The sequence below is a fragment of the Entelurus aequoreus genome, linkage group LG09 (assembly GCF_033978785.1).
Source record: "Entelurus aequoreus isolate RoL-2023_Sb linkage group LG09, RoL_Eaeq_v1.1, whole genome shotgun sequence".
Lineage (NCBI taxonomy): Eukaryota > Metazoa > Chordata > Actinopteri > Syngnathiformes > Syngnathidae > Entelurus > Entelurus aequoreus.
In genome coordinates, this window is record NC_084739.1 from 23,676,255 (window position 1) to 23,690,420 (window position 14,166).

General features: G+C 40.6%; 1 protein-coding gene across 20 annotated transcripts in view; it reads left to right on the forward strand.

Annotated features, from left to right (window-relative positions):
• LOC133657258 (neurexin-1a-like) overlaps positions 1–14,166 on the forward strand; it is a 623,384-nt gene that overhangs the window by 508,127 nt on the left and 101,091 nt on the right. For all 20 annotated transcript variants that reach the window (XM_062058360.1, XM_062058362.1, XM_062058372.1 and 17 more), the window contains one exon: positions 8,928–9,099. In XM_062058360.1, the coding sequence (XP_061914344.1) occupies positions 8,928–9,099 (172 nt within the window). The remainder of the gene's footprint in view (positions 1–8,927; positions 9,100–14,166) is intronic.

Consider the following 14,166-nt stretch of genomic DNA (forward strand, 5'->3'; position numbering starts at 1 on the left):
TCTTTTTATTTGTACCGGTACCAAAATATTGGTATCGGGACAACACTACCTTGAATACATGTGTTTGGACATACTTGAGAAAGAAATACTGCTACTCAGGCATTTTGTCCGCTTTACTACCGCGTGTCTTTGCATAATGACTGCAGATGGAGACTTTTAACGAGCGACTGACACCCCAAATATTACCGCAGCTACTCCGCCCTCCAGCTGCTCGGATGAGAAGCATTAAAAAAAAAAAAAAGGACAAGATTAGAGGAGAATGGTGGATCAACTTCATCAGTTAATTAAACTCCATTGCAGCTTGATGAGCAATTAATCAAGGGCGGCTCGCGGTACGTCAGGCAAGGCTGACTTTGTCGCGATACGCCACGTGTGCGGCATACAGCGTGCTCCCGTGAGGCAGCGCAAGGGAGCAACCCCGGGATTGCAGTAATGGCCGCGGTTTATATAAGTAGCCATCAATCACTCGTCTGACATTAGCCAGCGATTTATTAAAGCTCCGGGATTAGGATCCTCTTGGCACGTGGAGGAGCTGCATGTTTAAATTCAACCAATTTCTGGGAAATATGGTCATGTTTTGGATTATTACATAGATGGGGAATATTACTAACATAAGAGCCTTCTCTCTTGAAGCTGCGGTTGAAGCGGAATTAATGGACTCTAATGGCAATTTATGAACAAAAGTGTTGGGACACAGAGTCATTACGCCTACAGTGCGAGTAGTAGGGATGGGTACCTTTCAAATACCAATTTTTCGTACTTTTGTGTGTAATCATGAAGGAATACATATTAATTTGTGTAATAATAACAAATACATATTTCCTATAGCATTTAGCACTGAGCTGGTAATTGAGATGAGTCTCATTTACAAGTATGCCATCCATCCATCCATTTTCTACCGCTGGTCCCTTTTGGGGTCGCGGGGGGCGCTGGAGCCTATCTCAGCTGCACATGGGCGGAAGGCGGGGTACACCCTGGACAAGTCACCATCTCATCGCAGGGCCAACACAGATAGACAAACAACATTCACACTCACATCCACACACTAGGGCCAATTTAGTGTTGCCAATCAACCTATCCCCAGGTGCATGTCTTTGGAGGTGGGAGGAAGCCGGAGTACCCGGAGGGAACCCACGCAGTCACGGGGAGAACATGCAGACTCCACACAGAAAGATCCCGAGCCCGGTATTGAACTCAGGACTACTCAGGACCTTCGTATTGTGAGGCACATGCACTAACCCCTGTACCATTACAAGTATGCATTCATTTCAATTTGCCTTGCCGTAGTCAGGAAGTAGTCTTTGCCATTAAATTGAAGGTACCAGTCTTGTAACGGTACAGTGGGAGAAGTAGACGGCACGACCCGAATGTATACGGTGGGACTATGTGTAGTAAGTATCTGAGGAGTGTTACCGGGTGGTGTTGAAGGTGCGTGTTGAGATCCGTGCGGAAATCCAGAAAGGGCAAGGCAGGCTCGGAGATTTTGTGTGTGTACCGTACTAAAAGTACTGTACTTATGACAAACCAGCTCCTTGAAACGTGCATCTTCGTGGTGGTTTTGATTACCAAATTTGGAGGTTTTGAAATCGCCATCAAAAATCACTAATACTAATCAGTAGCATGTATATGGCATGACCAACGTAGATTAGCATTGAGGTAGTACATTTTGAAATGTGGAGCCTTGCTTTTGAGCATGTTTTATCAGGCACACTTGCTTTGTTGGCATGCAAAATTGTAACATTACCTAGAGGCAGTCTGCTACAAATATGCCTGTTTTCCCACCAAGTGCTGGGACAGATGAGCAGTCTCCAATCGAACATGATGCCACGTGCAACAAATGTATCGACATATGATATCATCCGTCCATCTATTGTCTTCTGCTTATCCGAAGTCCTGTCGCGGGGGCAGCAGCCTAAGCAGAGAAGCCCAGACTTCCTTCTCCCCAGCTTCTTTGTCCAGCTCTTCCTGGGGGATCCCGAGGGGTTCCCTGGCCAGCTAGGAGACATGGTCTCTCCACCGTGTCCTGGGTCTTCCCTGTGGTCTCGCACCAGTCTGTTGCCCCCTAAAGACCTCCCCAGGGAGGTGTTCAGGGGGAATTCTGACCAAATGCCCGAACCACCTCATCTGGCTCCTCTTGATTAATTGAAACCCAGTTGTCCGGACAGAGTTTGGTCAGTATCTTTAAAAGTACGAAATTTGGTACCCGTCCCTTTTTCACACTTCTCAAAACACTATCCAAAGCAATGGCTGTACCTTTAGGGTTTGCCAAAACCATTTGGTACACACCTTCAGGTGACTGACAAGCACATGAAACATGGAAAAACATTAACCCCATCAACCAAAAACTTAGCAACTATCCATCCATCCATTTTCTTGTCCATCGCATTGCTTGTTTGTTGTGGTCATAAAAACTTTAAAACTTTAAGTAAATCTGTATTGAATGTATGCTACATTACTTTTAAAGCATTTAGTGCTAAACCCACAAATGCCATTTACATCCATCCATCCATGCTGTACCGTTTATCCAGTTCAGGTCCTATCCAAGGTGACTTTGAACAAGGAGTGGATAGAGCTTTGACTGGCCCCCCCGTCAATCACAGGGTACCTTGAGACCAGGGGTGTCCAAACTTTTTCCACTGAGGGCCGCACACCAATTTCAAAACCAATACAATATATAGACTTTTTTTTTTTTTACCTTTAGAGCTCCCTCAAGTTTCTTCCCGGAGACCCTGAAAGGCGTCAGTCGTAAACATAGTAAGAAAATAAGTCATATATTATTATTATCTTTTTTATTATTCATTGTTAAATCTCTAGATAAACTTCAGGTCTATATGTCGATATAAAGTAAAAACAAAGTGTATGTTTTATGCCCTTTTTGTCAAATAAAACCCTGTTTTTTTATGGCAAAATCACAAAATGTTAACTATTTCCCCCCAAAATAATGTACGGTGGAATATTTGACATATTATATATATTGAATATTTGAAGTAAGTCATAACAACATTGTATTTCCTTATAATTTTTTAGCAATGACAGTTTAAATTTAAAAATCCCACTTAAATTCTTGGGGGTCCAAGACTCATAAAAGACTCATAAAAGTGTTAAAAACCTTTTCTAATTTTAGCTCTTGAGTATTGAGATTAACTTTAAATCTAGCTGTAGATTATACGTTTTTATTTAATGTTTTTTTTTTTTTTTTTTTTTTTTTTTTATCTTTGTTTTATGCCCTTTTTTTCAAAGAAAATGTTTTTCGACACAAAAAAATTGCAATATTTTCCTCAAAAATATTTTAAAGTGGAGTATTTGATGTATATTAGTTGGATCCTTGAATAGGTCAATAATTCATAACAATAATTATGCATCATTATTATTTTTGAGCAATGACAGCTTTTAAGAAAGAAAAACATGCCTAATGTGTGTCATTAGACTCAACATTGCAACTTTTACTTGTTACGTTTCACCTGTTTGCTCTTTTATTCCACTTTTTTATGTTTACGTATTTAAAAAAATATATATATATTTATAGAATGTGCCGCAGGCCAATAAAAGATTGACTGCGGGTCGCAAATAGCCCCCGGGCCGTACTTTGCGCACCCCTACTACTCTAGACCAGTGTTTTTCAATCACTGTGCCGCGGCACACTGGTGTACCATGAGATACAGTCTGGTGTGCCGTGGGAGATTATGTAATTTCACCTAATTGGGTTAAAAATATTTTTTGCAAACCAGTAATTATAATCCGCAAATATTGTGCCGTTATTGACTGTCTGTGCATATCAGCAGGTGGCAGCAGGTAGCTAATTGTTTTGTAGATGTCGGGAACATGGTTTGTCGCGATCACAATATGCGGTAGGCAGCGTGTAGGTATAAAGGTATCTAACACTTAAACCAAAAATAAACACAAGGCAAGTGCCGCTAAGAAAAGGCTATGCAAAACGAAACTAAAACTGAACTGGCTGCAAAGTAAACAAAAACAGAATGCTGGACGACAGCAAAGACTTACAGCGTGTGGAGCAGACGGCGTCCACAAAGTACATCCGTACATGACATGACAATCAACAATGTCCCCACAAAGAAGGATAGTGTCCGCACAACTTAAATAGTCTTGAAGCAGGTGCGGGGAGTAGCGTTCAAGGAAGACATGAAACTGCTTACAGGAAAATACCAAAAAAAGAGAAAAAGCCACCGAAATAGGAGCGCAACACAATAACTAAAACACTACACAGGAAGACACCAAAAAAATTAATTTAAGTCACGGCGTGATGTGACAGGTCATGATAGTACTTAGTAGAGATGCGCGGATAGGCAATTATTTCATCCGCAACCGCATCACTAAAGTCGTCATCCACCCGCCACCCACCCGAACCAACATTTTATCAAAACCACACCCGCCTGCCACCCGGCCTTTGTTATACCATAATTTCCGGACTATAAGCCGCATCTGACTATAAGCCGCACCAGCTAAATTTAGGGGAAAATACAGATTGCTCCATATATAAGCCGCACCCGACTATAAGCCGCAGGGTTTTGATGTGTAATTACCGTAGTATATAGGGGTTCCTGCTACCACGGAGGGGATTGTCGGGACAGAGATGACTGTTTGGGAACGCAAAGCGTCCCATTTATTAACAATAAATCTTTCAATCATTCAATCAAACTTTCACATCTTTGACATGGCGAACAGCATTCGTGCAGAGTAAAAATAATACAACGGTGCAAAGTAATACAAAGTGCTCGCCTGTACGTTTTCAAAATAACCAGCCTACCGGTATATGAAAAGTCAGTCTTTAATCAATGTGTCATCGTCTTCCTCCTGCGTACTAAAACCACCGAAATCCTCTTCGTCTGTGTCGGAGAAGAACAGGCCATAAATAAGCCGCACCGTTGTATAAGCCGCAGGGACCAGAACGAGGGGAAAAAGTAGCGGCTTATAGTCCGGAAATTACGGTATATCTAATAAAGACGATGCAAGGCATTAGTGAGGTTAGAAAGCTTTTACCTGTTAAAGAAAGGAGACTGATCCAATGCAGCAGAGACATTCAATGCGTGCCACACATTAATATCTCTTGGCCACGCATTAGTGGCTAAGAGATATTAATGCGTGATAATATTATTTATCATTATTATAATATTATTGTCATTTCCATTAATAAAGTGCTCAAATAGGGACGAGGGCGGGGTGCACAATGAAACAGTGAACAATTTTGCGACAAAGATGAACCTTTATTGATTGATCTGCAGCCATGACAAAATATCAGACAATCTCCATTGTCAACGACAGGCAGGAAAATAAAGATAAACACATAGCCTATGTTGTAGGCATAGGCATAGGCTCATACGTTTTTAAGTTGAAATAAAAAAATAAATAAAAAATGTGCCTCATAAGCCTTAGGCTGTCAATCACGTGCACAAACTTAAATTATACAATAACATATGTATGTCATCCCTATTTAAACAAATATAAATTAAATAAATAATAATAATAAATTACCTGCAACTTATTGCCCAAGGCAAATAGCTGAAGGGGGGAAATCAAACCCATCAGACTGCACTCACACTGTTTCAAAGAGTGCTGCTCGTTTTTCGTATGTGGGTAACAACATTTAACTATGTATATATATTTCCAAATTGGTTCAACCGCCACCCGCCCGAATCTATTTCAAATCTATTTTTTTCGTCATGTCACCCGCCCGACCCGCGGTTTATCCGCGGACTCCGCGGTTGTGTCCGCAAACCAAGCATCTCTAGTACTTAGAGACAAGAGCTATTGTGATGCATGGTTAGATATGGTTTGAATTCATATCCAACAATTGCGATAACAACTTTTTACTGTCAATATCGGCTACTGAGTTTCATTTGTTTATGTTTTCTGCTGGTGGTGTGCCTCAGAATTATTTTAATAAAAAAATGTGCCTTGGCTCAGAAAAGGTTGAAAAACACTGATCTAGACAAACAACCATTCACACCTATGGATAATTTAGAGTTTCCAACGAATCTACAGTAACATGCATGTATTTGGATTGTGGGGAAAAAACACACAAGCAAACATGCCAGCTGCACACAGAGAGGTCCAAGCCAGATTCAAGTATGGAACAACCTGCCTTTGATGCAGACGTGTGAGCCACGCGGCCACCGCCTTGCCCTGAAACTCTTATCATTGATCTAACTCTATATCAGATGGCTTCCTTTGTTTGTTGTCTATTACCACTTTTATAGTCCTATTTTTAAAGTCGTAAACTATATGCATTAACTAGACCGCGGGGAGGACTCAAGAGTAAATTGAAGGAGGCTATTTAAGGTTTTAATGTGTCCAGTATGTAAAGGTCTTTAGGATTATAACTTACAGATGGTCTTCTTAGACTAGATATCGTAGTATAATTCTGAATGTGCCAAGTGCACAGCGGCTTGGTGTGAAGTCTGATGTAGGCCGGCGCTCACCACCCGCCGGCTGTCTGCTGGATGAAGGGTTTTAAGGGGAGCAAATCACTCAACGTGACGGGTATTAACTCATAGGCAAGGTTTTACATCAATATCTGCCGATCATCCGCTCACAAGTCCTGCAAGGATCAGGTGAATTTAGCAAAGGTATTTGCAGTTATTAAGGGTGTTAATTGCAATGTAACACTTGTCTTTTTTTTTCTCAAAGAAGAAGCCCGGCTCTATCTGAATTTGAATACAACCCGAAGCAGAGCCTGATGGAAAGCAGTTGATGAGTTCATTTGGGAGAGTTATGGTGAAAGGCTGAGATGCAGAGCAGTGTTGGCAATGCTGACTGGATAATGGCATGCAGAGTGCTGCAGCGCTACCCGAGGTTGAGCCTGCGACCATATGCTCCTTTCACTGCCGCCCTTAAGAGCAGAGAGAGATAGAGGCTATGAGCGTGCACACTCTTTGAAAATTGGTTAAACAGTATCTATTAACAACTTGGACTTTGTTTGAGTAAATTTTACCCCCCGACACTTCAAAATACACCCCGAAAGGACTTTAGAATCAGGGGTGTCAAACTGGTTTTGGTTCAGGAGCCACATAAACGCTAATTAAATGTCAAGTGGGGCAGACCAGTACAATCATAACATAATTGTTGTACTTATAAACAGCGGCGTCAAAGTGGGGGTGTGGGCGTAAGTCCTGGGGCCCGAAGCACAGGCAAAGGGTGAGGGCTTTTGTAAAGTTTGAAGATTTTTTTTTTATTGCATTTAAATGTTGTTTTTTCAAAGACAACATAGACGTAAATATGAAATGAATATAGCCGTGAACGTTTAGTAATAAAGTTGCTTGAATAAAATTAAGTTAAAGTTAAAGTACCACTGATAGTCACACACACACACTAGGTGTGGTGAAATTACCCTCTGCATTTGACCCATCCCCTTGTTCCACCCCCTGGGAGGCGAGGGGAGCAGTGAGCAGCAGCGGTGGCCACGCTGGGGAATCATGTTGGTGATTTAACCCCCAATGCCAACCCTTCCTGCTGAGTGCCAAGCAGGGAGGTAATGGGTCCCATTTTTGGAACTCACGACTTACCGATCTCAGGGCGGACACTCTAACCACAAGGCCACTGAGCAAGAATGTCAAAGACTGACAACACATTACATCGTTCCACTTGAATAGTTAGGCACTCACACACAGCATCAGCATTTTGGACAAGGAAAGGTGATAGACAGGTCAGACTATAATAAATATATTTGTGGCGGCACATAGGACGAAGTTATGTACTATACACGTTTCACTTTTGCATCTCATTGCCCATAACTGTGGTGAGTTCAAACACCCTCCATTAGTTGCAAACAAGGACGTCACTCGTTTTTAAAGACAGCGGGATACTTAAACAAATTCATAATCATATTTAAGAGAGTAATGGCAGGGTATAGGATTATTTAAATTGATTTTCTGGCAACTCTGTTGGCTTTTTTAAATAACTTATTTTTAAAAACAAAACCACATTATTTAGGTTTTTTTTAATGTATGTACTAGATATGTTCATCTTTTAAAGTTAAAGTTAAAGTACCACTGATAGTCACACACACACTAGGTGTGGTGAAATTATCCTCTGCATTTGACCCATCCCCTTGTTCCACCCCCTGAGAGGTGAGGGGAGCCGTGAGCAGCAGCGGTGGCCACGCTCGAAAATCATTTTTGGTGATCTAACCCCCAATTCCAACCCTTGCTGCTGAGTGCCAAGCAGGGAGGTAATGTGTCCCATTTTTATAGTCTTTGATATGACTCGGCCGGGGTTTGAACTCACGACCTACCGATCTCAGGGCGTACACTCTAACCACAAGGCCACTGAGCATTTCTAAAAAAGTCAAACATCGAATTAAGGTTTTTACATTAAAAAAAAAAAAAAAGGTTTTAACCAAATCTATGCCATAATTAGTTTTTAGTGCATGTAAACATACCAAGTGTGTGCGACTGGAATGACGACGTAAGGTTTGGGGTGGGATGGGGTGTGGGTCGGGGGTGGATGGTTGCGCACTTTAGGAGTCCTGTGTATGGGAGCCCACAATTTGGCTCCCATATAGGATGTGCTTTAGCCGCTAGCTAGCTAGCCATGTCTTAAAGCACCTCTTCCTGAGGGCGTTTCAGTGTTATAACTTCACCTTTATCGTTAGTTTTTAAGCCAAATTGCGTCCATTCTCCCTTTTCTGTCTCTGGAAAAGGGAGAACTCTGTGATTGTGCGCTGCCGAATATGCTCCTCTGCTCGTAATTCAGCAATGTCACGACATGATGACGACGGGGACGCAGGGGGGCTTGGGGGACCGGTACTTTCCTGAGGCGGTATAGTACTGAATATGATTGATTAGTATCGCGGTACTATACTAATACCGGTATACCGTACAACTCTAGTATGCATATGAATTTTGTCACCAAATAAAAAATGTTAAATAAATAAAATTGACAAAATTGTTTTCTTTTGTTCTTTCTTTTAGGAAAGAGGAAACATCGCTGTTGTCTTTAATGTGGGAACGGACGACATTAACATAGAGGAGACCTCAAAGTTTGTAAACGACGGAAAGTACCATATAGTGAAGTTTACGAGGAGTGGCGGTAACGCCACTCTGCAGTTGGATGATCTGCCCGTCATTGAGCGCTACCCGACAGGTGAGTGACCCGCTCTGTCTCTCCTTGGAGTGTATTTGCCAGTTAGAGATGATCAAGAAAAACCCTTCAAAGCGTTACTTGTTTCCGGGTATCCAGAAGGCTTGTGATTTGATTTTGTTTGTTTTTGCCGGCAGCTGTATAGAATAATACCAGTGTTGCTTTGTATTACGTAAAACTACACACGTGTCGCTTTTAACAGTACGAGCTGCTTTTTTTCTTCAATGTAACACAAACCGCCCACACTGTGCAACTAATGGAGTATGCAGATTAAAAATCTGCCTACACCGTACAGTATAATTAACTACCGTAATTTCCGGACTATAAGCCGCACCTGACTATAAGCCGCACCAGCTAAATTTAGGGGAAAATACTGATTGCTCCATATATAAGCCGCACCCGACTATAAGCCGCATGGTTTTGATGTGTAATTACCGTAGTATATAGGGGTTCCTGCTACCACGGAGGGGATTGTTGGGACAGAGATGACTGTTTGGGAACGCAAAGCGTCCCATTTAATAACAATAAATCTTTCAATCATTCAATCAAACTTTCACATCTTTGACATGGCGAACAGCATTCGTGCAGAGTACAAATAATACAACGTTGCAAAGTAATACAAAGTGCTCGTCTGTACGTTATCAAAATAACCAGCCTACCGGTATATGAAAAGTCAGTCTTTAATCATTGTGTCATCGTCTTCCTCCTGCGTACTAAAACCACCGAAATCCTCTTCGTCGGTGTCGGAGAAGAACAGGCCGTAAATAAGCCGCACCCTTGTATAAGCCGCAGGGACCAGAACGAGGGGAAAAAGTAGCGGCTTATAGTCCGGAAATTACGGTATTTAATTGGGAGTTTACAGTACAACACTAAAATGAAATGAAATGTCATGTTTTTTCTGCAACTCTTCTATCTGGTTGTTTAGGAATGAACAAGCAACACTGGTATATTTCTGTATGAGAATGTCAATATGTGAGTAATACTATGACTGCATTGCCTCAAAAAGAGTATGATTGTTTTGAACAGCTTAAGGCTATGACAAAAGCTACAGCGGATAAAGTGAATATGTAACATATGCTCGTGAAACAAAACCAACTAAGGATTGCAACATTCGCCCCGAAAGTGCCAGCTTGCCAGTTTCAAATTTAAGATGATATGCTTGAGCTTGAGCCTGCATTAAACATCCAGGCAGGAGAACAAATTCAAACCATCTTTCCGCTTTTGCATAATGTTTGCTGACCTTTTTAGCAATGACCGGCGCATCCATCCAAAAGAAAGATGGTCAAAAGTGTTCATCCTTGCTGCTAGCCTCAGGTGAAACATGGGTAGCAATACTTTTGACGTGTTAAAGACAAAGGTTGCTATGTCAATTCAATCCAACAGCCACAGTGCAATGGAATATAGATGACATAAAAATCACATTGGAACTGCTTGTGTATGTGTACATTTCTGGGTCTCTCTTGTAATATGTATTTATTCATTTGATAGGGAAATCATAATACAGGCACTAAGAAAAAAGACACTTTTTTTTTGTTTTTTCCCCTCCACCCCCCAAAAAAATACGAAAAATAAAAATAAAAAATTACAAAAAATAATAAAAGTCAAATAATAATTATAACACCCCCTCCGACTCCCCGTCCTACATTTCAGTCACAGTGGGTAGTAGGGCTGTGAATCTTTGGGTGTCCCACGATTCGATTCAATATTGATTCTTGGGGTCACGATTCGATTCGAAATCGATTTTTTTTTCAATTCAACACGATTCTCGATTAAAAAAACATTTTTTCCCAATTCAAAACGATTCTCTATTCATTCAATACATAGGATTTCAGCAGGATCTCCCTCAGTCTGCTGACATGCAAGCAGAGTAGTAGATTTATGTAAAAAGCTTTTATAATTGTAAAGGACAATGTTTTATCAACTGATTGCAATAATATAAATTTGTTTTAACTACTAAATGAACCAAAAATATGACTTATTTTATCTTTGTGAAAATATTGGACACAGTGTGTTGTCAAGCTTATGAGATGCGATGCAAGTGTTAAGCCACTGTGACACTATTGTTCTTTTTTTTTAATTTTTATAAATGTCTAATGATAATGTCAATGAGGGATTTTTAATCACTGCTGTGTTGAAATTGTAACTAATATTGATACTGTTGTTGATAATATTCATTTTTGTTTCACTACTTTTGGTTTGTTCTGTGTCGTTATTGTGTCTCCTCTCAATTGCTCTGTTTATTGCAGTTCTGAGTGTTGCTGGGTCAGGTTTGGTTTTGGAATTGGATTGCATTGTTATGGTATTGCTGTCTATTGTTTTTTTGGATTGATTAATTCAAATAAAAATAAATAAATAAATACATTTAAAAAAAAATAAAAATAAAAAAATCGATTCAGAATCGCACAACGTGAGAATCGCGATTCGAATTCAAATCAATTTTTTCCCACACCCCTAGTGGGTAGCAATGTACTGCCTACCTCTTCACCACAAGCAGATAGAGAATCACACGAACTGACTAAAAGGAAAAAAAGTAACAACAAAAATAAAAAATCACAAGCATACAGAGAAGAGTCACTGAATAAAAACAACAACAACAAAGAAAAAAGAGTTGAGGTAAGTGGAAAGGTTCATTGTCAACAGTGAGTGTCACATTTATCCTATACTGTCTTTAATTTAGCTATGGAACTAATTATGCAACCCCAGGTCAAGTCAAATTGTTTTGGTGTACCCCTCAGATTATATTGAATGTTTCTAAATCTAAGAAAAACATAAGGTCCTTAAACCATAGGGAGGCCTTGGGGGAAAACTGTGATTTCCACTCCAATAAAATCCTTCTACGAGCTATTGATGATGCAAAGGCGATACTATCCCTAAAAGTCTGCTTAATTTTTTGATAGTTTGGTGGAATTCCAAAAATAGCCAATTCTGCACGAGGCGTCAACTTAAAATTTAGTGCATCTGCAAGATGTTTAAAAAATATTAATCCAGTAGGCTTTCAGACAGGGACAGGACCAGAACTTGTGTGTCATGTTTGCAGGAGTCGATTGACAGCGATTACATGTATCTGCAATATTGGCATACATTTTGGAAAGTTTAGCGTTAGTAAAATATATGCAATGGTCAACCTTAAACTGTATTAGATTAAACAAGATGTACTGTATCAATGCAGATTTCCAGTCATTGTCATCCAAATTGTCTGAGTACCTGCCCAACCATCAATTGTGAAATTACCCAACCAAGTTATTTTCACGTATTTGGCTGTTTCAGAAATATTGTCTCAATCAACTGCACAGAACCACTTTTATGTCAAAGCCAAAAGCTGAGCAGAGCTGCGGTGTTGTTGAATGCACACACCACACAATTCATGTCACACCATTGCACACACAAGTCACAGATTGGCTGTAAGGTGAAAATTGATGAGAAAAAAACCCTGCAAAATGGCACTCTATTTCTATTTTGTTGCCACACAACTATAAAGGCATGAACCAGTCTCTATGTTTCCATGCACTAAATTAGTCTCATTTTTCAAATAGTTGGGTTATTTGTATTTTCATGCCTATGTGTGAGGTCCCAGTGTCCATGCACACTCTCTAATGCCACTAGTGGTCATATGCCGTGTGCCTTTTAGCACGGATAAGTTAGAGTTAAAGTTAAAGTACCACTGATAGTCACACACACACTATGTGTGGTGAAATTACCCTCTGCATTTGACCCATCCCCTTGTTCACCCCCTAGGAGGTGAGGGGAGCAGTGAGCAGCAGCGGTGGCCACACTCGAGAATCATTTTGGTGATTTAACCCCCAATTCCAACCCTCGCTGCTGAGTGCCAAGCAGGGAGGTAATGGGTCCCATTTTTATAGTCTTTGGTATGACTCGGCCCGGGGTATGAACTCACGACCTCAGGGCGGACGGTCTAACCACAAGGTCACTGAGCAGGTCTTAAATAATGTTAACATAATTGAAACATAAGTTTAAAAACGTTATTTCGAGTTCAAATCCGAAATGGATTTAAATTCTAGATCTTGTTCGTTGATTTGCAAGTACTAGTAAGGCGCACCATGAGGCACCAAAGATTTGTCGCCCATATTCTAATCAGTGACAGAGCATAATGTGTCCAGGAATACATTTGGGATAACATTATATATGAAGCACCCTGTCATTTAATAATTTACAATGGATGTGCGCTTCTTTATGCAAAATGGGCCCCACAACAAGGATTAATGTTAAAGTTAAAGTTAAAGTACCAATGATTGTCACACACACACTAGGTGTGGCGAAATGATTCTCTGCATTTGACCCATCACCCTTGATCACCCCCTTGGAGGTGAGGGGGGCAGTGGATCACGAAGCCCTACCCCAGATTTCCACTGGATCTGAGTATTGCTTTTCCGGTTGACCTATGACATCACACTAGTCATCCGTGGCTCCTAACAAGTCAACAACCTAGCTCTGTTGTACATGATGTCCGCTATAATATTGACATAGATTACAAATATTACGTCTCTTATGGCTATGCTGATGTTAAATAGCCGACAGCATCAAAAAATGATCTTAGATTATGCTACTACCAAGAATGTATCGGAATGAATGCAGGTCCAAAGCAAAGAAAGACCGGCGGCAGAGAGTTGTTTCGCAGGAATTTGGGATCATGGAAAAAAAACTTTCGAAATGTCACAGGGTTCATTCATAAGGCTCTTTGGATTGATGGAAGGAGTTTTAAATCTGGAGGAAAAGACCGTTTGTGCCCCAGGCTGATACTGTTCCAGATGAAGGTTGTTGTTGTTGTGTACTATTTTGCTCATTGTGTAGAATACAGTTATTTCTATTTCTTTCGGGAGTCTGAATTAAGCCATTTCCTTAGTTACCTTCTTAAATAAGTATATTTTTTACTCCAATCGATGCACTTCAAAAAGTTCAGTTCTTTTATTTTGTGAAGCAAGTAAACAGTCTCCTCTTCATGACAATTGTTGCTATGTTTTTATTGAACGGTATCTGCTTCCGGGTTATAGCCCGGGCTGGCCCATGCTCGATACAAAGGGTTCCCTCCAGCTGCACACGCCCACTTGAGAG